The 24,503-nt window shown below is 43.5% G+C and overlaps 1 protein-coding gene and 1 long non-coding RNA gene across 3 annotated transcripts in view; one reads left to right on the top strand and one right to left on the bottom strand.

The window, feature by feature from the left end:
* The window catches only part of LOC119163880 (uncharacterized), a 45,448-nt gene that overhangs the window by 5,760 nt on the left and 15,185 nt on the right, over window positions 1-24,503 (top strand). For both annotated transcript variants that reach the window (XM_075888895.1, XM_075888894.1), the window contains exons 5-10: window positions 2,285-2,338; window positions 4,864-4,996; window positions 8,370-8,485; window positions 10,390-10,627; window positions 15,570-16,036; window positions 20,186-20,283. In XM_075888895.1, the coding sequence (XP_075745010.1) occupies window positions 2,285-2,338; window positions 4,864-4,996; window positions 8,370-8,485; window positions 10,390-10,627; window positions 15,570-16,036; window positions 20,186-20,209 (1,032 nt within the window). In that variant the 3' untranslated portion in view covers window positions 20,210-20,283. The remainder of the gene's footprint in view (window positions 1-2,284; window positions 2,339-4,863; window positions 4,997-8,369; window positions 8,486-10,389; window positions 10,628-15,569; window positions 16,037-20,185; window positions 20,284-24,503) is intronic.
* Window positions 10,417-24,503, bottom strand: part of LOC142803594 (uncharacterized) — a 176,455-nt gene continuing 162,368 nt past the window's right edge. The window contains exon 3 of the long non-coding RNA XR_012894184.1: window positions 10,417-10,553. This is a non-coding gene — a long non-coding RNA (uncharacterized LOC142803594). The remainder of the gene's footprint in view (window positions 10,554-24,503) is intronic.

The raw sequence follows: 24,503 nt of genomic DNA, 5'->3' as shown, positions 1-24,503 counted from the left end.
AAATTCGTGCCGTCACGAGCTTTCTTGCACCCCAGTCTGTCAAGAACGTCCGCAGCTTTGTGGGACTTTGTTCTTATTTTAGAAGGTTCGTCAAAGATTTTGCAATGATCGCTCGACCACTCACCGACCTTCTGAAAAAAAGACGCGAATTTTACGTGGGGTTCCGCTCAAGCTGCCACTTTTTCTCAACTCATCACCCTCCTCATGACTCCACCTATATTGGCCCACTTTGACCCCTCCTCTCCCACTGAAGTCAGAACCGATGTGAGTCGTCACTGGATTGGAGCCGTCCTAGCTCAACGCCAGCGAGGATACGACCGAGTCATCGCCTACGCTAGCCGCCTTCTCACAGCTGCCGAGCGCAACTATTCAATAACAGAGAGTGAATGTCTTGCTCTTGTTTGGGCAGTCACGAAGTTCGGCCCATATTTATATGGCATGAGTTTCTCTGTAATAACGGACCACCATGCGCTATGTTGGCTTTCGTCACTGAAGGATCCTACTGGCAGGCTAGGGTGCCGGGCTCTGCGACTGCAAGAGTATACCTACACAGTGACGTACAAGTCCGGGCGCCTACATCAGGATGCAAAGTGCCTGTCCTGCTACCTGGTTGCCGAGTCGAGCTCTATACCTGACATTGACACTGGGCCTTGCGTCTTTTCCCTTTCGCAAATGACATGCATCGGTGACGAGCGGCGCCATGATGCGTCCTTGCGTGCTATCATTGAGCGCCTCGAATCACCATCTTCCAATCAGTCCCATCGCTCATTCGTGCTCCACGATGGTGTATTATACCGCCAAAGTTTGAGCCGGATGGACCAGCCCTGCTGCTTGTCATTCCGAAACACCTTTGCTCGGAAGTTCTACATGAACTTCTTGACCTTCCAACTGCTGGTCACCTTGGTGTGTTACGCACTTACGACCAAATACGCTGACGCTTCTTTTGGCTGGGGCTTGCTTGCTCAGTCAGAAGATACGTTGCGGCTTGTGAGAAATGCCAGCGTCGCAAGACACCATTGACACTTCCCGCCGGATGCCTTCAACCACTTGACATTCCGTCAGAACCGTTCTTCCGCGTTGGCCTGGACCTACTTGGCCCTTTCCCCTTGTCTTCCTTGGGTAACAAGTGGATAGCCGTGGCCACTGACTACGCCACACGTTATGCCATCACACGAGCTCTTCCAACAAGCTGCGCCACAGATGTCGCCGATTTCCTCCTCAAAGACGTGATTTTGCAACGCGGAGCCCTACAACAGCTGCTTACAGACCGTGGCTGCACCTTTTTTTCGAAGGTGATAGCTGACATCTTGCAGTCCTGCCAAACGAAACACAAGCTGACTATGTCATACCACCTGCAAACCAATGGACTCACGGAGCGTCTAAATCGAACACTTACAGACATGCTCACTAAGTATGTTTCTACCAACCATACCGACTGGGATCTCGCGTTGCCATACGCACATTTGCCTACAATTCTTCTCGCCTTGACACTGCTGCTCACTCCCTATTTTTCTCTTGTTCGGCCGAGAACCTACATTACCCCTAGATACAGTCATTCCGTCTACCGTGACACCGACCAGCGAATATGCCCTTGACGCTATCACTCGGGTTGCCCACGTACGCGAAATCGCTCGCACTCGCTTCCTGGCCTCTCAAGAGAACCAGCGGTGTTTGTACGATCAATGGCATTGTGACGTGCACATCTTACCCGGTTCATTGGTGGTGCTGCTGTGGTCCCCGACACGTCAAGTCGGCTTGTCGAAAAAACTTCTGTCCCGCTAGACAAGTCCTTATCGAGTCCAGCGTGAAATTACTCCTGTGACATATGAAATTCATCCATACATCTCATCCACAGCCTCATCAATACGGTGTCGCGTCTTATCCGTAACAATATAAATGTTTGCATAACTACTATACTTTTCCTGCCATTACTGTCTGTTGGTTTTCATTAACACTTTACATATAGTTTCTCTTTTTTTTTCAGAAATCTTACTGGACATTTGTGACGTCAACTATGTGGTTATGCTTGACCCTAGAACACACTACTGAACTGTTACAGTGCAAATAATAATACAGCTGATATGTCCATGTGATATGCGGTTTCTACCTTTCATCCCTGTTTGAGGACTGTTCAATTCTGCGGCAGCATGCCAATGACAACCGCTGTATCTCCTTAGTGGTTTTTACTTTCATGAAGTTCATGTGGATATCACACTTTTTTTTCAAAATTGCTAACTATATTTTTGTTAGTGTGACGGTTGTTGATCTGTTTTATCCTTGACAGGTGTTGCTGAGGGCAGTCGCTGGAAAAGCTAGATTTTTTATGCAAGGTCCAGAGGTGAGTACTCGTCATTGTGCATAGCCTCGTACTAGCCACATCAGTTTAAAGAACAAAAAATAGTTTTCCTGCAGTACCGTGAAACAATGGTGACGTGGGACATCTGCTTAGGCGAGCAGCTTTTCGAAGCATTTTTTTTTCTAAATGAGCCAAATGCACCTTAAGCGAAACTGAGAAAAACATACTTTTTTTTTGGCTGACAGTATGTTCAGGCCTGCTCAGACAACTTTTTCCGGTTATGTTTGTCTCCCTTAAATACCACAAATTTATATTGTACCTAAAATCTACATGGACCAATATTGTCAGCATTGAGAAGTAAAAGTGAGAATAAAATCAATGTAAAGCAATTCGAATGTACGATATAGCAATGTTTTGTGATCGGAATAACATAATCTTTGTACTTCGTCGGTGCCATGCTTTGTAGAATGGGCATAATGATGATTACTAGACTTGAAGAGTGAGTGGCCCTTCCTGGCAAAAAGAGCTTTATTCTGGACTGCCATCAGTGTTTTCTTGTTCTTGGCCTCTATTGAAGGCCTTGAAAAGTGCTCCAGTTCATTTTATGCCTTGTTGCTTTGGACCACTTATTCTTCTTCATTAGAAAATAGATAGGTGCCCAACATCTTCATTTCATGTGTATTTTATTACAAATATACCATGTTGCAGCAAACGGAGGACATGATACTGTAGCACTAAACTGGAAAAGAATGACTAAAAAGGAAAAAAAAAAGAGGAAAGTCAGCCTCGTACTCTATATAGTATAATTTTGTCATTAAACATCATGGGCTTCCGTAAGTGCCACCACGCCCTACAAAAACCTAATAGTGGAATGTAAACACTTTAACAAAGCAAACTAGGACACAAACTTAACAATTTGGATGAGACCATGTTGGTTGTTTTGATATCAATTGCTGGCATAGTGCTCGTTTTATGAATGTGGCTCAGTTTGATTGAAACAGTTCAAGTATTTGGCTCATTTTTGATTAGAAGCTGGCTTTTTGAGTTCATCTTACAATAAGGAATCACCAAATTTTGATTAGAACTGTTCTAGAAGTTGACGATACTTAGACGTGCTTTATATTCCTGCGAAATTTAGCCTAGTTTCGGTTTCTGCATATGGCTCTTTTTGAAAAAAAAAAAGAACACTTCATTTGTATGTTGTGTTTTTGATTATGCACACGGGTTGTGGATCATTTGATGGTCATGTACTCTGTCCACTTTTTTTTCTTCCACCAGCACGCGTTAGCAGATTATGCGGTCTAGTTAACCTTCCTGTCTTCCCATATATCAAGGGTCTCAAACTCATCTCACCTCAGCTAACGGGCCGCAGTCACAAAGTTTAGTCCCACAAAAGCTGGGACAGGGACGAAGATTAAAGAGGAGTCAAATAAAATGTCACTCAATGCTGCCACTTCATAAATATATTAATTCTGAAAGAATAATAATATATTAATTCTGAAAGGAATTAGGTGTCAGGATTCGAGAAACATATCGATACTGATCTCAGGAATGGCTCAAATCTGGACGCCAATTGTGAAATATACAGACACGGTCGTGTTTTGTCACATAAGAGCAGCGAAGGGTGCCTCACGAAAAAAGTGTGTAGGGCCAGTGTATCTTACCGCCTTTGTAGCTCACCTGAACAAAGCATAATTAGTCGCAATAGGCATGTAAATTATGTTACTACCCTTTAGTGAAGTCACAAGCATTTTTTAATTCCCTGCAAAGCCGTGGGCCACTAGCGAACATTATGCCGCATGTGGGCCGTGGACTTTGTGTTTGAGACCGCCGTCCTATTTCTTTCATTTTTTTGTTGGGGAACTTTTATTATTGAAATTTTCAGGTGCTAGAAAAGCTTTTCTCAAGTTTATTCACTATGTTGCAAGCACACTTTAGAAGTTTGCATCTGCACTAAGCTTGTAGCAAGCCATTGAAGAATAGGGAAGGGGACGAGAATGCAACGGGGATAACGTGCGCAGACTTTAAAATGACTTATTGTGGTTATGTGCACACAGTATGCATATAAAGCAGTTTATTCTACGCAAGTGCAGTCTAGAACTGCAAAGTAGCCGTGATAGCTTAGCAGTTGAGGAACATGTGCATGGTAAAGCGCCATGTTATACATATGATAAAACAGTTTGTTAACTCTATACTGCCTGTCAGAAAGGCAGCTTATGGCCGATTGTTTTATGACCAAACCCGTTAAGAGCTCAATGTGTTACAAAAAAAAGGAGCATGAACCTAATGTGAATGCACATAAGATGCAACATCAGCGGTTATTCTACCTGCAGAAATATTCAATATTGTGGTACCCTAAGGGTAAAAGCTATAATATGACCTTTTAGTATTGATGAACTGAGAGACAATTCAAGCTGATGTGAGGAGCAGGCACTCCTCACTACTTGCTCTTTTAGTAGTGAAAAGTACAAAAGCTTCGCTGTCTTATCAAACTACCAAGCATGTACTATGTGTTAGCCGTAGCTTGCGCATAGTTTTTATGTTATGCCATGGTGCCCTGCACACAGGTGCTGGATGCAGTTGTGGTGGTTGTGGCATTTGGCCTCAATGTGGCCTCACGGGTCTCGCCGGACAAAGGCAGGCAAGCCGGTGCTCTCGTCATCTTGCTGCGAGTCTGGAGAATACACAGGGTTCTTGACAGTGAGTACATGTGGTTGCATTTGTCACAACGATTTACAAACTGCTCTTTTGAAATGTCTTGGTCTGCCTGCGCTCTAGAAACACTGTACAATTATATAATGATATAATGATTCGTTAAAAAGCTTTAGTGGTAGTGTGATATATTACTGAGTGAAGCTCAGGAAGAGCTCGAAGTTTTCAAATAAACTCGCTGTGGTGGTATTGCGGTAAAAGTACTTGACTGCTGAATGAAAAGTCGTGGGATCGAATCCTGGCTGCAGAAGCCACATTCCAGTAGCGGCAAATGCTAAAGGCCCATGTGCTTAGACTTGAGTGCACGTTCAAAAAATCCAGCTGGTCGTAATTTCTGGAGCCCTCTGCTGCAACATCTCTCATAATCATATTACGGTTATTAAACGTAAAACCGAGACAGTACGTATTGCTAATGTTTTCATATGTCATTCACCAATAGATTTCAATCACCGAGAGCCTTCGTTTTCTACTGCAAAATGTTTTGGTAATCCTTGTTAATTTTTTACTTCTGTGTTTTTATATTTCTTTCAGTATGATTTATTTCAATATGTCTTCACTTTATTTTTAGCCTTATTTGGACCTGTAGGCAATCAGGCAGGTTTACAGCTGTGCAAAGAACCATTAAAGGGGCCCTGCAACACTTGTTTCATGCTAATGTTTACAGTTCACATCAACTGCAGTGTTGTTTTGTTGGATGAGAGAGAGAGAAACAACATTTACTTACACATCCGGTGTGCGGGAAGTCACCGGCCATGCAGGGCGCTGGTATTCCCTATCTGAAGACTATGGCTAATAGAGTCCTATAGTTCCAGGGCCTTGATATTGAGGACGATGCCTGTGTCATTTACCTATTTGAAGTTGGCCAAGAAGGCCATTGACGATTTGGAGAATACAATCAAATCCTTGTTCTGTTTGTTTACTTGTACTTCTGTGAACCATGATTTTTCCTATGCTTGGAAACGTATGTTGGAAACTAATGGCAGTGACCCTATAGCTATGGTGTAAAGTCTTCCAGAGAAGAAAAAGGCTAATTAAAATTTCAGAGACCCGCCGTGGTGATCTAATGATTAAGGTTGGATGATTAATGATTCGGCTGCCGACCTGAAGGTTGCGGGATCGCATCTGCATTTTCGATTGGGGTGAAAATGCTTGAGCCTGCGTGTGCCTATATTTAAGTGCACTTCAAAGAACCCCAGGTAGTCATAATTTCTGGAGCCCTCCACAGCGGCGTCTCATAATTGCATGATGGTTTTCGGATGTTAAAACCCTACAATTAATATTAATTTTCACAAAGAAATCAATTTAACATGTACTTCAAGTGCCAAATAAACCCGAGATCTGCTAGATGTAAGAAACTAGGCCATCATTCATTTACCCATTCTATAATTATGTGATGGACTTCTTTTACTAGTAGCATTAAAAAGCTCTTTTGTAAAATGCCTGAGGCACATGCACTGTGCTCTGTCAGTACTCATTCATCATCATCATCATCATCATCATCATCATCACCATCATCAGCCTGACTACACCACTGCAGGACAAAGGCCTCTCCCATGTTTTGCTAGTTAACTCGGTCCTGTACTTGCTGCTGCCAATTTATATCCGCAAACTTCTTAATCTCATCTGCCCATCTAACCTTCTGTCTCCCCCTAAACTGCTTGCCTTCTCTAGGAATCCAGTTAGTTACCCTTAATGACCAGCGGTTATCCTGTCTACGTGCTACATGCCCGGCCGATGTCCATTTCCTCTTCTTGATTTCAACTGTGATATCCTCAACCCCAGTCTGTTCTCTAATCCACCCTGCTTTCTTCTTGTCTCTTAAGGTTAAACCTACCATTTTCCTTTCCATTGCTCGCTGCGTCGTCCTCAATTTAAGGTGAACTCTCTTTGTAAGTCTCCAGGTTTCTGCTCCGTAACTAAGTACCGGCAAGATACAGCTGTTATATACCTTCCTCTTGAGGGATAGTGGCAATCTACCTGTCATAATTTGAGAGTGCTTGCCAAATGTGCTCCACTCCATTCTTATTCTTCTATTTACTTCAGTCTCGTCGTTCGGCTCTGCAGTTATTACCTGTCCTAAGTATACAGTCTTTTACAACTTCAAGTGCACTATTACTTATCTCGAAGCGCTGTTCCCTTCCGAGACTGTTGTCCATTACTTTCGTTTTCTGCAGATTAATTTTAAGACCTACTTTTCTGCTCTCCTTGTGTAACTCCATAATCATGAGTTGTGATTTGTCCCCTGAGTTACTCAACTACGGTATGCAATATCATCGGCGAAGTGCAGGTTACTAAGGTACTCTCTATTTAACTCTTATGCCTAACTGTTCCCATTCTAGGCCTCTGAAAACCTCCTGTGAGCACGTGGTAATTATCATTGGGAAGAATGTATCCCTCTGCCTTACACCCTTCTTGATTGGTATTCTGTTGCTTTCTTTGTGAAGCACTATTGTAGCAGTTGATCCCCTGTAGATTTCCTCCAGGATGTTTATATATGCTTTATTGATGCCCTGATTTCGCAGTGTCTGCATGACTGCTGATATTTCTACTGAGTCAAACACCTTCTCGTAATCTATGAAGGCTATAAATAGTGGTTGGCTATAATCTGAGCATTTCTCTACTACCTGATTGATAGTATAAATGTGGTCGATTGTTGAGTAGCCTGTCCCAAGCACCAGCGTAGCTCAGTGGTAGAATACTGTGCTGGCTCCCAGCGGGCCCGAGTTCGAGCCCCACTGTGTCTTTGGTGCTAGGTTTGCCAACAAGTCACTAGCACCGGCATAGCTCAGTGGTAGAATAGTACTGGGCTGGTACCCATGACTGATATGTGGGGTTTAACGTCCCAAAACCATACAATTATGAGAGACGCCGTAGTGGAAGCCTTCGGAAATTTTGACCACGTGGGATCAAAATTTCCATGCACCCAAGTCTGAGCACACAGGCTGCCGCAGCCGGGATTCGATCCTGCGACCTGCGGGTTAGCATGCAAGTACAACTGCGCGTGACCTGAGTTGTGGTCTCATAATAGCTTTCGCTGTAAAACGATACATTCACTGCGTAGTACGTGAAAACTTACGTGGACTAATTTGTAGCGCTGGCGAGCACCGATCTTTTAAATATGAATCCATCTAATCTTCAACATCCTCCAGTCAGTGCACATTAAGGATCACCAATCAAATGGTTGAAATTTCCGGAGCCGTGCGCTACAGCATGCCTCATAACCATATCAAAGTTCTGGCACATGATACCTCAGAAATTATTGTTAGTAAAATCTTCTTTGCACTGCCAGAGTACAACTTGACAGAGCACTGCGTATAAAATCACCCGAGCATGTTCAAATGGGGAAAAACTTTCTTCTTAGGTTTAGTGGATGTGGAGCGCACCCGCCTAAACTATGTCCTGAGTGAACAAGAACGAGAGCGCACCCTGGCCCAGAATAAGGGCGAACTGCTCATCCTCCGAGTAGAAGACCTTGAGGTAAGCACTTCACGTAGTGATCTCCATAGAGCCTCACTTTAACAAGCCTCATGACATCTTTGCATCGAGTATTATCCTCTTTACTACTCAACAAAGATCTAGGCAAGAAAAAGAGATGCAGCTTGCAAAATCTTGTTTCGTGCAGCCCTACTAGTGTAAAAACAAAATAAACATAGCGGCAAAAATTTCATTTTCAAAGGGCGAAAATCAATATCCTCATACAGGGACTTTAGTTGCAAGTATGGCAATAACATTGTCGATAAATATGCATTCTGCCTTTCAGTGCTTCAGATATTTGTTTAATGATTCGCAAAGACCAATAGTGTAACTTTCAGTTGCTTTGTTATGTTGGGTTTTATTGCACAAAAGCAGCAAGGCTACACTGTGCCTTTTGTTCACACTACTTTCTGTGAAAAAAAGAATCTGTTGCAAGACTTTATGTACGTACTTAGGCCTGAGGAGGCACCGGCAGAATGATCTAACCCATCCCTGTTTCATTTTCTTTGTACATGAACCGCTAACATTCACCTCTGCTGCACACTTTCGAAGTATGGAAAAAGAACACTCTGGGTGGCAAAGGCATGAGTTTTCAATGACATTGAACAATTTGCTGCTGAGTAATAGTGTTTCAGAAGTCATGATCATGATGGTGGATGCAGGTAGCATAGAGGTGATATTTCTTAAAAATTCACTCAAACCAATATCTTATTTATGTATTCTCCAAAAGTGACAAACACACTAGAAATTCGAAAATTGCAGATGTTCAGGAGATGATGGTGTGTTGATAACAAAACATTTTTGTAAACAAGGCAGCATTTTTAAACGTTGTATCCTGCCACAGCCGTTGCTCAAGAAACGCACTAGAGAGAGTACAATAATGCCTCACAGTGACTATATTCATCAGGATATTTTTCACAAGTACTTAAAAATATTCAAATGCGAAGAGCAAAATGTTTTTCTTTCTCATTCTTCTTTAAGCGCCGTGATCATCTAGTGGTCACGGTGCTTGACACAAAGGTCATGAGTTTGAATTATAGTCACATAGTCACTTACCATCAGTTTGAATTCTAGTCACATTGGCCGCATTTCTATGGAGGCCAAATTCTAGAGGCCCACGTGATTAGACCTCGCTGCACATTACAGAACTCCAGGTGATCAAAAATTTTGGAGCCCTCCACATTGGCATCTCTCATGAACATGTGGTATTGAGGCGTAAAAGTAGAACAATTATTATTATATTACCTCATTCTTCATATCTCCAACTGAGTCTGTAGCAGTACTTGCTTAAGATCGTGATATTGTTAAGGATGTGATTTCGAATAAATTTTGGTCTTGGTATCGGCATCATTGGTTGTGATGCAGATAAAGTAAATAACAAACATCTTCAGTTCAAATTAGAATTGAACCCAGACCTGCTTTGTGGCAAGCAGGTCTTCTACAGCAGAGCCGTGCCATTTCTTGAAATTGCTTAGCCCGACTAGCAGTTGAGAAGGAGATGTGCATGGAGCCCGATATCGTACTTCATTCTTCTCTTGAAGGCGGAGCTGAGGAATTTTTCAAGTTTTCTATTTTCTCTGTTTTTGTTCCTTGTGTGGTGCATTTATAGCAGCCCTTAAAAGCTTTTACCTCAACAAAGACATAGGAGTGCGAAAAAAGAGAAGTGACAGGGCAGCGGCAGGACATGATAATCGCCACTTCCATGTTTCTTAAAAGACCTGAAGAGTGAGCATGTGTGCATAAGCTTTTACTTTATACTGACCCATTGTTCTAAAACAGAGCTGTGATGCATATGTTTGTGATGCTATTAGCAAGATAGATTGCATTGCAAACACTTTCTTGCTACGGGCAGATGAAGATGCAGCGCCATGATGCTCGCAAATTCTGCTTGTTTTCCCACTACACAGCATGAAGTGGCCTACCTGAAAGAAAAGCTGAAGAAGACTGAAAAGGAGCAGGGGCGGCGGCAGCGGCGGCAACAGCGGGATTCGGGTTCTTCCTCTTCTTCATCGGGCGTTTGCTGTCGACATCCAGTCACCATAGGAGTGGAAACCTGTCCTGTCATCAGGGCCTGCAAGGAAACACAGACTGATGCACCAGTTCAGCTGTGTGAAGTTGCGGTTGGTCACCACATTAGACAAGCAGGTGAGGTGAAATATGAAGTTTGAGTTTGTCACTGGTCCCGTTAATTAGGGAGGCAATCGCCAGGCTAAATTCAAGGGCCGACATATCAGCCCCCTGAACTGCACCACGAAAGAACGGACAATTTAGATTTGGTCCTATTGGGTGCGCCAGCTGTGGTTCAGCTGTGGTCCAATGCCGACTTTGGTCCAAAGAACAAGTCAGAGCCGAGAGTTGATAACAAACAAAAATATGTTCTCAAATGCAGCAGATCAAACAATGCACAAATATGCGCACTCGGCAATAGTCCAATACAATATGTCACCAATCGCAAGATACTCAGACCAACGAGCTACCTAACACAGCAAGGTATACTAAGAACAACGGGCACAGATAACAAGACATGCTACAATGCAATCTCATGCACTAACCAAGACACTTAAAGACTAAAAGGTTTGTCAAACTTATTCAGGCTAACGTTCTTAAAACAAAGTTTGAATGATTCTCTTCAAGCAACCACTCACTCAAAGTCCAGTGCTGCTGTTGTTTCACTGCCCCCGAAGTTTCTCTTCTAAGAAACCTCGCGCCGTCAAATGTCCTCACTCCCATAAGAAGACTTCTTCGCTGGTAACACGTCGGCCACTCATGCGCTGCGATGGCAGTAGGCGTCTTCGGCCACTGGTGGTAAACACACACCTTTCATCTGCTTGTAGCACAAGCCTTCACCCGCAGATTCAAAACCTTTTCATCTCCTGCTTTGTCACTGAGGACATCCGCCTTCGCCCGACAGCGGAAAAACTATCTTCAACTTCTCATCACTACTCTCCGCTTTTTGCTTAAATATGTTCGCCCTAGGTTCTAGGCGTTTCTAGTCGTTTGTCAGTGCATCGCGCCGTCAAAGCTGTGGAAAGGGGGATACCTCTCTCGTAAGGTAATGCAACTGATTTATTAATGTCCTGTCATAATTAGTCTGATGACTGTCTTGATTTCAATATGTAAATAGGTGTTTATTCCATTTTCGTTCTCTCGTGCATTGTAACGGTTTAGTGCGGTTATTTCATGCACTGAAATGTTTCTTTGCCGATTCTGTATCACATTAGATTGTAAAAACTTTAGTTAATTCTTTATTGATATTGTATAACTTTCTTAGTTACACTTTTCCGAAGTGCCTTTATAAAATATTTCTTTTTTGGACCCAAACTAGCCTATGGCTATGGGTCCACGCAGTGTATGCAAATTTTTTTGTAAAAAGTGTGACCAATAAAATTCAATTCAAATTAAAAAACTCTGCATCACCACGTCCCTTTTGTCTGACAGTTTTCCAGACATCGCTCAGCGACAGATGCGAGGAGGTTGGTCGGCGAAACGGCGCTTCTGAGGGGGCGAGACGGCACGCCCGAGGAGTCTTTTGATGCTTGTTTTCTTCTTTTAGGCTGGCGTCATGGGCGTCAGTCTGGCGTCTAGATCTTCTGCGGCGGTCAGAATTCGGAGGCGCGTGCCTTTTTCAGTGCTCGTTTGTGTCAGAGTTTACCTAGGTTAGGACTGACAAATGATCTCTAGGAAGTTAGGTTCTTTATGGCACAATGAAAAAATAATATTTGGAAGTGTATGTTTGTAGCAGTTGCTCCTAAAAAAGCTTCTGAATATTTAGTAAAGTTCTAGCTCTGCTCTATAGTGTTTATACTGCTGATTACTGCTATAGGATGTTTCCGGCTTTACTGGTAGCTTAAAAATTGTGGCACAATTCATAAAATGCTCATCTAGTATGCTTCACATGCACATTAAGAGAAAATTTGGGGGTTACTTAGAGTGTTTAGTGTTCTATTTATTACAAACACATATCTAATTTGTCACAAAGTAATGTATTTGTGTTGGGTCATGAAATGGTGCACCTTTGTACTAACACATTTTAAATTTTTTTCTCAGTATATTTTGTCATGAGCACTGTGGTTGTGTTGTCTTATCGTCCTCTTTATCTTCTTCCATTTTCTTGTCTGCAATGTTTTTTCTTTTCACTACCTGTTATTATTGCGACAGAAAGTCTGCCGTTATCTCCAGTGTCCTTGCCACCTTGCTGTGTCTTATACAATCCAAACGCTAAACTTCACAAAATCTCTTTTGCATTCACCTAGGAGTAATCTTCTTATTTTTCTTCTCAGTCGATGTAGGGATTGATCCTCCACCTCACCCCCGAAAGTTATCTGCTTCTGACGTGGTTTTACACTGCGTTCGCGATTGACCCACCTTTGACCAAGTGACGATGTCATGTAATGACATTATCATGCGAGATCACTAATTTTGTTTGACCCAACCTTAATGAAAACCAGCAGATGATGACTTCTCTTAATCACCAATTTCGGTGATCTGTGATGTCGTGACGTCACATGGTGGCACCATCATGTGATGACGATTTTTTGCATCACTCGTGTTGGCGCCACCACTAACACTGATGGTTACTTTTTTCGTGTGATGGAGCAGCTAAAGCATTCTCCTTAATAAGATCCTATTTTGGCCTGCATACGGTACATTGTGGGAAAAGAGGAAGGCATTTGAGGGGTCATGTTATTTTTGCATGTTGTGCAGTTGGGTTTATGGAATAGATGTGACTGTGCTGTAGGGGCACAAGAGGGGAGCTTACACAAGGTGGCCGGTGCGTGGGGTGTATATGTGAAGTGTGGCTCTCCTCTTCTAGTCAATGGCGTGGTAGTGTCATGGCCGTTGCATGATCCTTTTAGGGGGGGGGGGGATGATGTTGCCACAGGAGGGGTTAGCCTAGCAGACCTGGCCAGCAATGGGTCCGCTTAAATCTTATAATGCGGTAGTGTTTGCAAAGAGGCTGGTTGCCTTTTGTGTGCTGTCTCTACGTGACTAATGTCGGAAGTCATGTGATTTCATAGAACTGAGAGGAAGTGCGAAGCATTTGCTACTTTTTCATGTTATTTGTCATTCCACTGATTCCAGCACTGCAAAAATAAATGTTCATGGCAATTCGTGTTTGCCTGTGCATCTGAGACGCTGAGCCCCTTGATGAGCAAATGAAGGTTTACTGCATTATGCAGGGATGATGTAAAATATGTACCTTTGTATTCTAATTAGAATTTTGAGAGTGATACAAATTTAGTTATTGAAGTGCAACTGCAAATCAAATAGTATATTTTTCAAATATTTCTAAAATATTTTTCCAAGACTACGAAGTGAAATTGTCAAAAAGAACGTTGGAGAGGATTCCTAAGCATATTCCTATGGGATAGCAACATGAAAGTGTTTCTTTTGGCTAGGATAATTAAGCGCTGGCCGGGTAGTGTTTCATAGTTGTCTTATCAAGAATGAGACAACGCAGAGGCTGAATCGAAATGAAATATATGAACTGATGAAGTACATTTGGGGCAACCAAAGTGTTGCCGAAAACACTTTACATGTAGAAGGCAAAGCTGCTATTTTGTCAGCATCTCCATGTTTTTCAAATTCTGTGGAAGCCCAACTGATGAGTCTGCAGTTCCTTATCTGTCTCACAGATATCAATATATAAGAACATGTGGAAATTTGATGCTAAAAATCTTTGGCATCTGAATTTCTGGATTTCCTGCCCATACTTCAGGTCCAAACAGCATTATTTGAGCCCCCACCCCAGCCTTATCTATGACCTCCATGTTGGAACCAGCGTTTTCCTCAGCCAATACAATTGCAACCGTAATGGAGCTTGAAAGACAGCTTTGCTGCAATGCGAGAGTCTAATGAGGTGAAGCGTGTTAAAAATTTGAAAGGTCATTTTTAATTAGGTATTGACTGTATTTATCGTTGAGAAGTTCGAATAGCTCAGGTTGTAAAAATTTCTGTGTGAATCAAATCAAACAGCATGCTCTATTTGAAAAATGTTCAAAATTTTGAATATTCTCACACCCCTCATTCTAGTTCATTGTGGTTTTTAATTGTTTGCCTCTCAAATGAAACTGACACTTTCTGGTGTGACCTGTCACTAAGTAGGCATCTTTATATCCGTATCCCATGCAATACTTGTTGTCCCGTGGAGACCATGAGTTTAAACTTAAAAGGTATTTCCCCAGGACAAGTCCTTATAAACTTTTTCTTTCCACATACCATACAGGATTGGAATTTGTTGCTACCTGTAGTTGTGAGCCAAAACTCTGCTGATTTGTGAAAGCATCGATACGCTGCTATACTCGGGGACAACTTTCTGTGCCAATGAAAGGAAGGCTACGGAACCAAAGTGGGCGTGTGCCACCACTGAAGAATACGGTCCCACAAATGCATCTGTGTTTTCCGTGTGAAGAGAATGAGCAACATTACTTTATTTTCTACAGGATGCTGTTTATAAAGAGACGCTGCATAAACCAAGAAGATATTTACATCAGTCTTCCTTTATGAAGTGTCATTTCATGTTGTTGCATGTCTGAAAATGTCACACGTTTTAGGTGCACGTCACAGTCAAAATGACGTCTTCGTCTTTAGGCGAGTGCTCATAGCCTTCCAGCTACATTGACTACTCGTCGAAAGAGCTTGTGTGAAATTTCACTCACAACAGCTGTGTAAGCAGACAGCAAATTCTATGCTGTGGTATGTTGTTTATTATTCGAACACAGGTCAGCATTTCAAAAAGCTAGTCGAGCCCGTCTTTTTGGTGGAGGACTACATGTGCTGTAGCTCTGCCCCCGTAGCTTTTTCTTCATTGCCACAGAAAGCTGTCCCCGAGTATAGTTACTGAGCAAGAAAAGGTGGGACAAAGGTGCCTGTCTAAATCAGCAATTTTCCTATAGTTTCTTTTCCTTTTCCCATCCTTTTTTGAGCTGTTAATATGAACTCTGTTGATCTGTTTAATAGTATGCTATGTCCCTCACAAATATGCATTTAGCAATGCGAGAATTGTCTAAATAAAGATACCAGGCTAACTTTCCATACTTTCATGTCTCACGCTTGAACAACTGTATTCTTTTTTTACCCTTCACAGGCCTGGAAGCTTTTGCCTCGAGTCTTTCGTGGGGTCTGCTTTGGGATGCCCTGTCTGTCCGCCACAACAGGCCGCCTGAACGGCTGACCCTTTGCGAGCCGCCAAAAGCTCCTCCTGAGCTGCCGAGGCAGCCAATTCGAGCCTGCTCAAATCAAGCTGTGAGTCACGCGGAAGGTAGTCCTGCAGCTGTCGCGCACCGCCGTGCCAGCCACACAGTCCTCTTCAGCAGCCTGGATCGCTTCAGTGAGGCTGAGCACACTGAAAGCCCCGAGAGTGGCTATGGATCTGGCTGCAGGTCGGCCACCTCCTTAGGCAGTTCTGCCACGAGCCGGCCCCTGAGCGGCCGATCAGCCAGCGTGTTTTTGTTTCCCGATGCCGATGGGCAGCCTACCCTCGAGATGAGCACATTGGACGAGGTCCTGGAAGCTGAACCTCAAGTACCGGTGCACTTGGAAAATCCCAATGATGTGAGTGTGCAGTGGGATTGTGTGGTTGCTAGACCTGTTATAGAACTTCGTGGCTATATATTATAGCGAAACAAAATTCATGCCCTTGAGTTCAAATGGCAACTCCTCACAGGCGTAGGGTTGTTCCAGTTGTGGCAAGATAAGCTGTTTTTGGGCTAGTTAGTTGTTACTTGAACCCACTGTAGTGTGAATAGCAGATGCATTGCAAGACAATACCATCACCAAGGTCGCTGAATGTGCAAAACATCTTTTCTGTGTCAGGCTTTGGTGCCACACCTCTGCAGATTTTATTGCCCTCTTTTGTTTTGTGTGCTTCCAACCACACAACAAAAGGTCGAATAAGACCATATGACTGGAGTTTGTGTGGGTGAGGAGACCCAGTGTTTCTTTTTTATATAATGTGCTAGCAGCAAGCAGTCATTAAAGGAGTACCATCACAAAAAACTATGGACGATCCCCCTGAAGGGAACCCTGATGGAATGCAAGGCAGCAGCGGTGCGCACGGCATTCACCTGGGCGTCCACGCAGGTGCTGGAAGAATGTTTTGAAGCGAAACTCGGTGTAGCGTTTACTCGAGTAAACATTTGTTTGAAACGCAACGACACGGGAGGTGGGACGCGTTGAAGATGCTTGCAATCGATTTTCTTGCTTGCGTCTCGTCGGTGTTACCCGCGCGCCGTCTCTATTCTCGAACCCGATCGGTGTTCTTGACATGCACCTCGTCGGTGTGCTGGTCTACTGCCAACGCTTGCGTTCGGCTTCCCTGGCTTGCGCCTTGTTGGTGTTTACGTCACCATTCACGAACGCGATCGCCTTCACTAACCCTCGCAACGCCGGTGATGGCCTAGAAAAGTACGCGCACATTAGCAGGAAGCATGCCCCGACGGCTTCCCGCTTGTCGGCTCAATTGCGTGGCAGGCAGCGGCGCGCTGTCCACATTTTCGGCGCCCCGAGATTCTCGAGACACGCAGCGCACGCACTTGCAGTACGCATGCTGCAAGATGGGAGAGAGGTGGTGTGGGTGGGACGATGCCCACGTGAGGAGAGGGCTCGAGCGTTGCAAGCAATGGAGAGGGTGAAGCGAGAGAGAGCTGACACAGGGCGAGGGTAGCAGGGAAGTAAAAGAGATGTCATCCTGCACTGCTAGGAAGACGTGAGCTACTTGGCACTGCTCCAACACCTGCGGCGAGTGGAGCGGTACGGACAGAGAGACAGGGTTACACAGGCTAGTCAAAGAGCTGCTTCGCATCTAAAGATTGAGAAAGCTTGCCCAAAGCACTAAACCAGGCTCTAGCTAGGTGATGCCCGGTTGTTACTTCTACGTTAATTCTCAGTGCAGAGAGGTTTGAATTAAGCCACACGCTGTCAGACACAACACGAATGTCCTAACTCCAGATACAGAAACTTGCACTGAAACCAAGCGTTCACACCTCTCGTACAGTCACAGATAGGACAGATACAGTCACAGGAGTGACAAACTCGCGCCAAGACCAAGTGTTTGTAGCACTCGTAGGTCTACGAACACGTCGCCATCGGTGTAGGCCTTCCATTGCTTCGGGGTTTTCTCGCAGCCGCCGTTGCCTTTCTAGTTTAGGCCTAGTTTTGGGCTAGCAGTTGTCTTCCTTTTTAGTGGACCCATCAGTGGTGAGTAGCGGGACGTGCCCAATTTCTGTGGCACGTACTCGTTCATGATGATGACAGTTTCTCACAGCTGCCATTGTCTTTCCCATTCCCTTGAGTTGGGCTAATTGTTGGAGTAGTGAAACTTACCCGATTTCTGTGGCACCTACCTCTTTGTGAATCATTGTACAGCACACACATTACAGCAGCTTAAACAGCTTCGGCATTAAAAGTTTGAACACAATATAACTGTTACCATATAACTGTTTACATATATATGGGATATGTGTCATCTGCATAGGTCGGCCAACTCACTCGTGAGTTGACTTACCCAGACTCGGATCGGCTCATGAGTCTGGTTCTGGGTAAGCCCGAATGAGTGATTTCTTGGCGAGTGTGAGTCCAGTGGAGAAAAACTTTAGTGAGCCTTTGTCTGAGCGAGTCTGGTTGAGGAAAAACTTCGGTAGTCTAGGTCCGAGTGAGCCTTAAGCACAAACTATATTTTCTGAGTGAGTCTGAGTGACCTCCACCTTTTACTGCCGACCTATGGTCCTGTCTACTCAAATTGAAGCCACTGACAGCTCTCATTTTAAGGTACATGATCAAAATGTGTATCATAGAGTGCCAATTATATGAGATAATGGCATTAAAGCGCATTCATACGATGATTGAAAAAGCTAATTTTACACGAACGAATTCGTGAGCGGACTCTTTCAGGCTCACTCATACTCAAGTCAGGCCACGAGTCTTCTTCTGAGGCCTGTATTCACAAAATAACCTTGGCCCTACCTCATGTTTACCTGAAGTTTCTGTACTTACCACATGCATTATAAGGGCACAAAGATGGTAACCGGGTAAAGGATAACAAGATTGGTTCATGGATACTGGCCTACTTTTTTCAACAAGTGTAATAAAAGTTTAAATCCGATAAGGAAAACTCGAGGTAAGCGTGAAGTTGGTTTGTCAATATGCGCCTGGGTGGGTCCGGCTGAGCAGTATTATGGCGAGTTAAAGTACTAATGAGAAAGTTTGATGAAGTTTGATTAAAGCCCGATTAAGAAAAGCTTGGCGAGTCTTAGTCTGAGTGAGTCCAGTTCAGGAAAATTTTCGTAAGGCTGAGTGTGAGTGAGCCCCAAGAGCGAAATATATTTTGTGGGTAAGTTTGAGTGAACTCCAATTTTCTTGCCAACCAATGGTCATCCCTACAGTATCAGCCATAAATTCAGCCTAAAAAGTATTTCAGCTGAGTTTTAAAGTTCATGCAAGTACTAAATGTGAAAGTGTAGTCGTCAGCCTTGGAGCTAATTTTAAACAATGTACGTCATGAGTTTTGATATTTCATTTCACTGACATGAGACATCACTTGTTTATTTCTATGCCTTTTTACTGTTGTGGTACAACTTACACGTCAAGGGGGCCTTGCAACATTTTAAAATTCCAAGTGTAATGATAAAGTGATCTCAGGATTGAAAGTTTGTTGCCTCACAAATTGATTGCCGCTAAAGATTTTAAAATCTATTAAGTGTGAGTGAAGTTGCAGGTATTTATTGCATGCTTTAAAGGGATACTGAACAAAAATTGGAAAAACTGATGAAAATTCGAAATCCGACTCGAACGATGCCACTGTTCTGATGAAGGGAGTTAATTTCCCATATTTTTGACAGTTGCTTGTATTTTTGTTGGATAGTCGGCACAGAGCAGCTGCTCGCGTGCGCGAGCTGTGACGTCACAGCCAATGAGGAGCATGCAGGATGCACGTCTTCCTGCCCTACTCTTCCTTTTCTCCACCTCTCCTCTCATCCCACTCTTTCCATTCCACAAAAGCACCGGTGCTCTGCCCTAGCCGGAAGCATAGTTCGCTGCTGTTGGTGCTCATACTGGTTTTGGGAATTTAAGTGGGAGTTGAGCGAGCCGACAGAGGTGGGCCACGGCTGGCATTGTTAATTAGCCCGTTTTGGGTGTGTGTCACCAAACGTCACCTTCTCTAGTTCAGGCCATGGCTGCTAAACGTGGCAATTTGTGAAAAATGCAATAATTTCATTATTTTCTCATAGTTTCTGTCTTGAACGAAGGCTGTCTCTATCGATTTTAGGGCCCAATCTTTTAATTTGGCAGGAAATCTTGGCGGCAAAATTTTTGTTCGCTATTTCTTTAAACACGTTCTTTGCTCCTTTTGTCTTCGCAAGCGCACTTAATTTTCTGATCATCTTACAAAGTGTAGCATGGTCTCTATATAAGCATTGGGGAAGATGGAGTTGGGTCTCTAATCTACGAATGCAAGCTGACTGTGCTTGTTTTGCAGACACTTGGTATAAATAGTCTCCGTTGTTAGTGTTTCACAACATGTACAAGCATTGTAGTAAGTGGGCTACAAATGTCGGAACAGAAGTGTTCCTGAGTGCTTGGGTCAAAATCAACAAAAGGTCGTTGTTGTTCGTAGATTGTTTCCTCTTAGTTTTTCAACTGGCTAAAGAAAGCTTGTCTATTGTGACTGTTGGATTGTTTTGTTCTTTTCATGGCTTGGACCAGGATGACCCGATGACATCTCTTTGAAGATGTGCCTACTGCTTAGGGGAAGAGACAAGAACTTCTCGATGGATATATGTGCCCGATGCCATCTCCCCCTGGTTAGTCAGACGCGTTCTTCGTTTTGTAGAACCAACTGAACATCATTCAGTCTTTGTAATTGCGCTCCTTTTACAAGGTGCAGCCGAGAATCGTGCATTCAAAAAGATGCTGAGCAGGGATAAAAAAAAATCTACAGCTCCTTTTTATTGAAACCAAATGTCCCAATACATCTTTAATATCTTCTTTTATGAATGCGGGGCTTTCCTCTACGAATTCAGATCTTCCAAAAACAATAGCTTAATTTACATGACAAATGTAGTGCAGTTTCAAAGGTAGGACGAAAGCTATTATGAAAGCAGTTTTAGATTAAAAATATTTGATGTGAATGAAGCACTGCTTCAATGAAATTCACCTGTTCACTCAATATTACATCTTTTTTAGAATTATGGTGCCCTTTGATGACGGACCCAACCAAAGCTGATCTGCATTGAGCGCATATAGCCGCAAGTCTGCGAGGCGGGCCTTTGAGCTGTCACTCTAGTGCATGCTTCAGCTTCATACACATAGTGGGAAGCATGTATAAGGCAAACTGGTAGAATAAAAATATGCACGCAAGACTTTATGGGAAATATTACTCATATAATGGCTTGTCAAAATAATGCACATGGGCATGCAGTAGAATTTCTTATTCTGCTTCAGGTAATCAAGTTCCTCAGTTTACTTAACCTCAATCAGCAGTTCCAGCTGACCTCTATACATTCTATGAGGCACAATTTGGTTATTGTAATTCTGAGATTAGCCTTTACTAAAATATTAGGTGATGCACGTAGCCGAAAATGTTCCTTGAAGGGACACTGAAGTGGAATGATGAATTTGATTAGATTGACGAGTTGTACTATGAGAACTTTAATGTCTATAATTTCACAGTCATAGATCTATTAATGAGTAAGAAAATAAAGGTGGCCCTTCAGAGGACAATATACTTTATTTTTATCTATTAAGAACTACTACATATAAATAGTGAACACTTCAAAACCTACAATGTCACGGAGTTTGATGAGAAAATGTCAAGATGGCGTTGCCACTCACATTTTCTTTTCATGCATTTTCTTGCTTACCAGGTATTTTCTGATGGTAACAGATGTGTTTTCAATATTGTGAAATTGTAATTTACTATGACACTAAAAATCATTTTTCTCTTTAGTATTTATTTGGAGTAGGCTTGTGCAAATATTGAATCTTAAGTTTGAAGCGAATACTGATTTTGGTCGAACAATTTTAAATTGAATTTGAATAGTATATATGACAAACATGTATATAGAAAAATGGGCATATTTATCATGACTGCTAACTGACTTGTACAATATTTTTGAAACTTGAAATAAGGCCTCTATGCAAATGAGTGCTTTTTTTTTGTTCGAAAGAAGTACGTAGTAGCAGGATTTGAATTTCTCTAAGATGTGAGTGATAATCTGTAAAATAGTAACATTTTAAAATTTGTTATGCTTAGAGTATATAAGCTGCCATAACAAGCTTTTATGCTTAAGAAATTGATTAATCGATTTGAGGGCAGTGGTCTCATTTGAAGGGGCCCTGCAACACTTTCTGAAGTAGCTATGGAATGGATTCACTAAATAAGCTTACTGCTTCACAAATTCACCACGACAAAAATTTTTAGAATCTGTCCAGTACGAGCAGAGTTGAAAAGATTTGTCGCATGCTGCAATTGCATTCTCTCTTCTCGTCCCGACAAAAGCTCTGGAAGCTGAGGAGGGAGGGATGGCATGGGGAAAGAAAATAGGTCACGTGCGCCTCGTGACCTTGAGAACTTTTTCTCTCTCATTGTTTTTCTTCGAATATGCAGCTTTTCAGTGAGATAGTGCACGTACGCGTGAAAGAGTGGCGGCCTCCCGCAGCGGCCCCGGTGACGATCGAGCACATGATGCTCAAATCAGCCAATGGCTGATACAGTGGTTGTGACGAGTGATTTTTGTGCTTGTGGCAACATTTTCAGAGTAGAGAGCAAGTTTTTAGCTGACTGAGAATTTATTGTGGATTTCAGGTCGCATGCTGTGCTATAATATTGTTCTCGGTAGTCTCCACCACCAATCCACAGCGTTTTCTGACCATGCTCAAAAAGTGTTGCAGGGCCCCCTTTGAATTTCAAGTGGGGCTTTGCGGCAGAGCGGATTTTTCTTGGACGGGTCCTTTTTCAGTTTAGCACTCTTACATTGCAGCGAAACCACCTTTACAGGCAGTTACATGAAGATTAGTATACATCTATTTGCTCATTGCGAATACTTCGAAATTTTCAATAATTTAAATTCGAATTGAAATGAGTTTGAATACTGTACTATTCATAAATAACTGAACAGCGCAACCTAGAAGTAGTTGTAGCGTAACTACAGAAACAATGAACAAGGATAGGAAAGAGCACAGACTTTCAACAATAGCGGAGTGGTGTACATATTGTAACAGCGAGCTGTGATAAGATGGTTTTATTTACAGGAGGTGAACGATGCTCGTTTGCGGCAGCACACTGCGATCGTGCCAAGACTCTTCGTCTTCCTCTGCTTCTCTTCTCTACCTTTTTCTAGTCTGTTACATCCCCCGCAAGCAGACCAAGCCCGTAGGGCGAGTTATGATGCACAAGGAGGGTAGAAAGGTTTCAGGCGAGCAACGTGAGTGAGCTGCGTTCTGCTCGATCGCCGACCATTGGACAAAAGAGGAGCTATTACGTAAGTGAGCTGGCTTAGACGCTCCAAAACTACAAATGGGCCTGAATATTGTGACAGAAGCTTTTGACACAATCCACGCTTGCGTTGCGGTGTCCAAAGTAACACCAAGTCACCTTTTTCGAATAAAACCGGTTCGTGACGGTCGTCGTATCGTTCCTTCAAACGACGTTGAGAGGCCAGAGTACGAAGACGAGCGATTCGACGGGCTTCTTCCGCGAGGCACAGGGTGTTTGATACAGAGTCGTCATTGTGTAGAATGAAGGGTAAGAAAGTGTCTAGAGGGCTTAGTGGCAACCTGGCGTGCAACAGATAGAATGGTCTGAAGTTCGTTGTTTCATGTTTAGCCGTGTTGTACGCGTACGTGATAAAAGGCAGCACTTCATCCCAGTTCTTTTGATTGGAAGAAACGTACATGGCAAGCATGTTGGTCAGCATTCTGTTTGTCCGTTCAACGAGGCCATTCATCTGTGGGTGAAACGGTGTGGAATGACGAACTGTGTCGTGCAGTAATTCTTCAATGGCATCGGCAGTGAACTGGCGGCCACGGTCGCTGATAATAACACGCGGTGGGCCATGGCGAAGGACCACGGAGTGAAGCAAGAAGTCCGCCACGGATGCAGTGGTAGAAGAGGGAATAGCTGCGGTTTCGGCATACCACGTGAGATGATCTACGCAGATGATTATCCAACACTTCTTATTGTTGGATAACGGAAATGGACCCATAATGTCGATTCCTTTTTGTTCAAAAGGTGTGCTGGGTGGTGTCAATGGCTAAAGGGGACCTGGTGTAGCGGTGGCCGGGCGCTTGTGACAATGGCACGTCTCGCAGCTAGCGACGTAACGCTTCGTCGTTTCGTACATCTTGGGCCAGTAAAAGCGCTCCTGCGTGCGGTTCAGCGTTCTAATGAAGCCGAAGTGACCGGACGTCGCATCGTCATGCATGGCACGTAGAACATTGGAGCGAAGGCTCTCGGGGACAACTAGAAGAAAACGTGCTCCAGGTCTGGAGTAGTTAGTCTTATAGAGCAACATGTCTCGGACAGTAAAGCGACCGCTGTGTTGGGAGGCATGTGCGGCGGCAAAAAGAGGATCCATGTTGAGATCGTTGCGTTGTTCTCTCTGGAAATCAGCCGCGTTGGGGAACGTGCTTGTAACAGCAGCAAGGAAGTCGTCGAAATTCTCAGCATCGCTGTCAGTAGTCGCAAGAGGAATCCGGGAGAGGCAGTCTGCGCGAGCGTGACGACGGCCACTCTTGTACGACACCGTAAAGTCGTATTCCTGAAGTCGCAGCGCCCAACGTGCGAGGCGGCCAGAGGGGTCACGCAAACCAACCAGCCAGCATAACGAATGGTGATCGGTAATTATCTTAAATGGCCTCCCGTAACGATAACAACGAAACTTCTGTACAGTGAAAACAGCTGCCAGACATTCCTGTTCCGTAACTGTGTAATTGCGTTCTGATTTGCTCAGGCAACGGCTGGCATATGCCACGACATGCTCTGCGCCATTGTGACGGTGTATAAGCACCGCGCCTACACCGA

This window comes from Rhipicephalus microplus, chromosome 3 (assembly GCF_043290135.1).
Source record: "Rhipicephalus microplus isolate Deutch F79 chromosome 3, USDA_Rmic, whole genome shotgun sequence".
In the NCBI taxonomy this organism is placed as follows: domain Eukaryota; kingdom Metazoa; phylum Arthropoda; class Arachnida; order Ixodida; family Ixodidae; genus Rhipicephalus; species Rhipicephalus microplus.
Note: the sequence above shows the minus strand (reverse complement) of the source record. Positions and strands in the feature narration are given on the sequence as shown.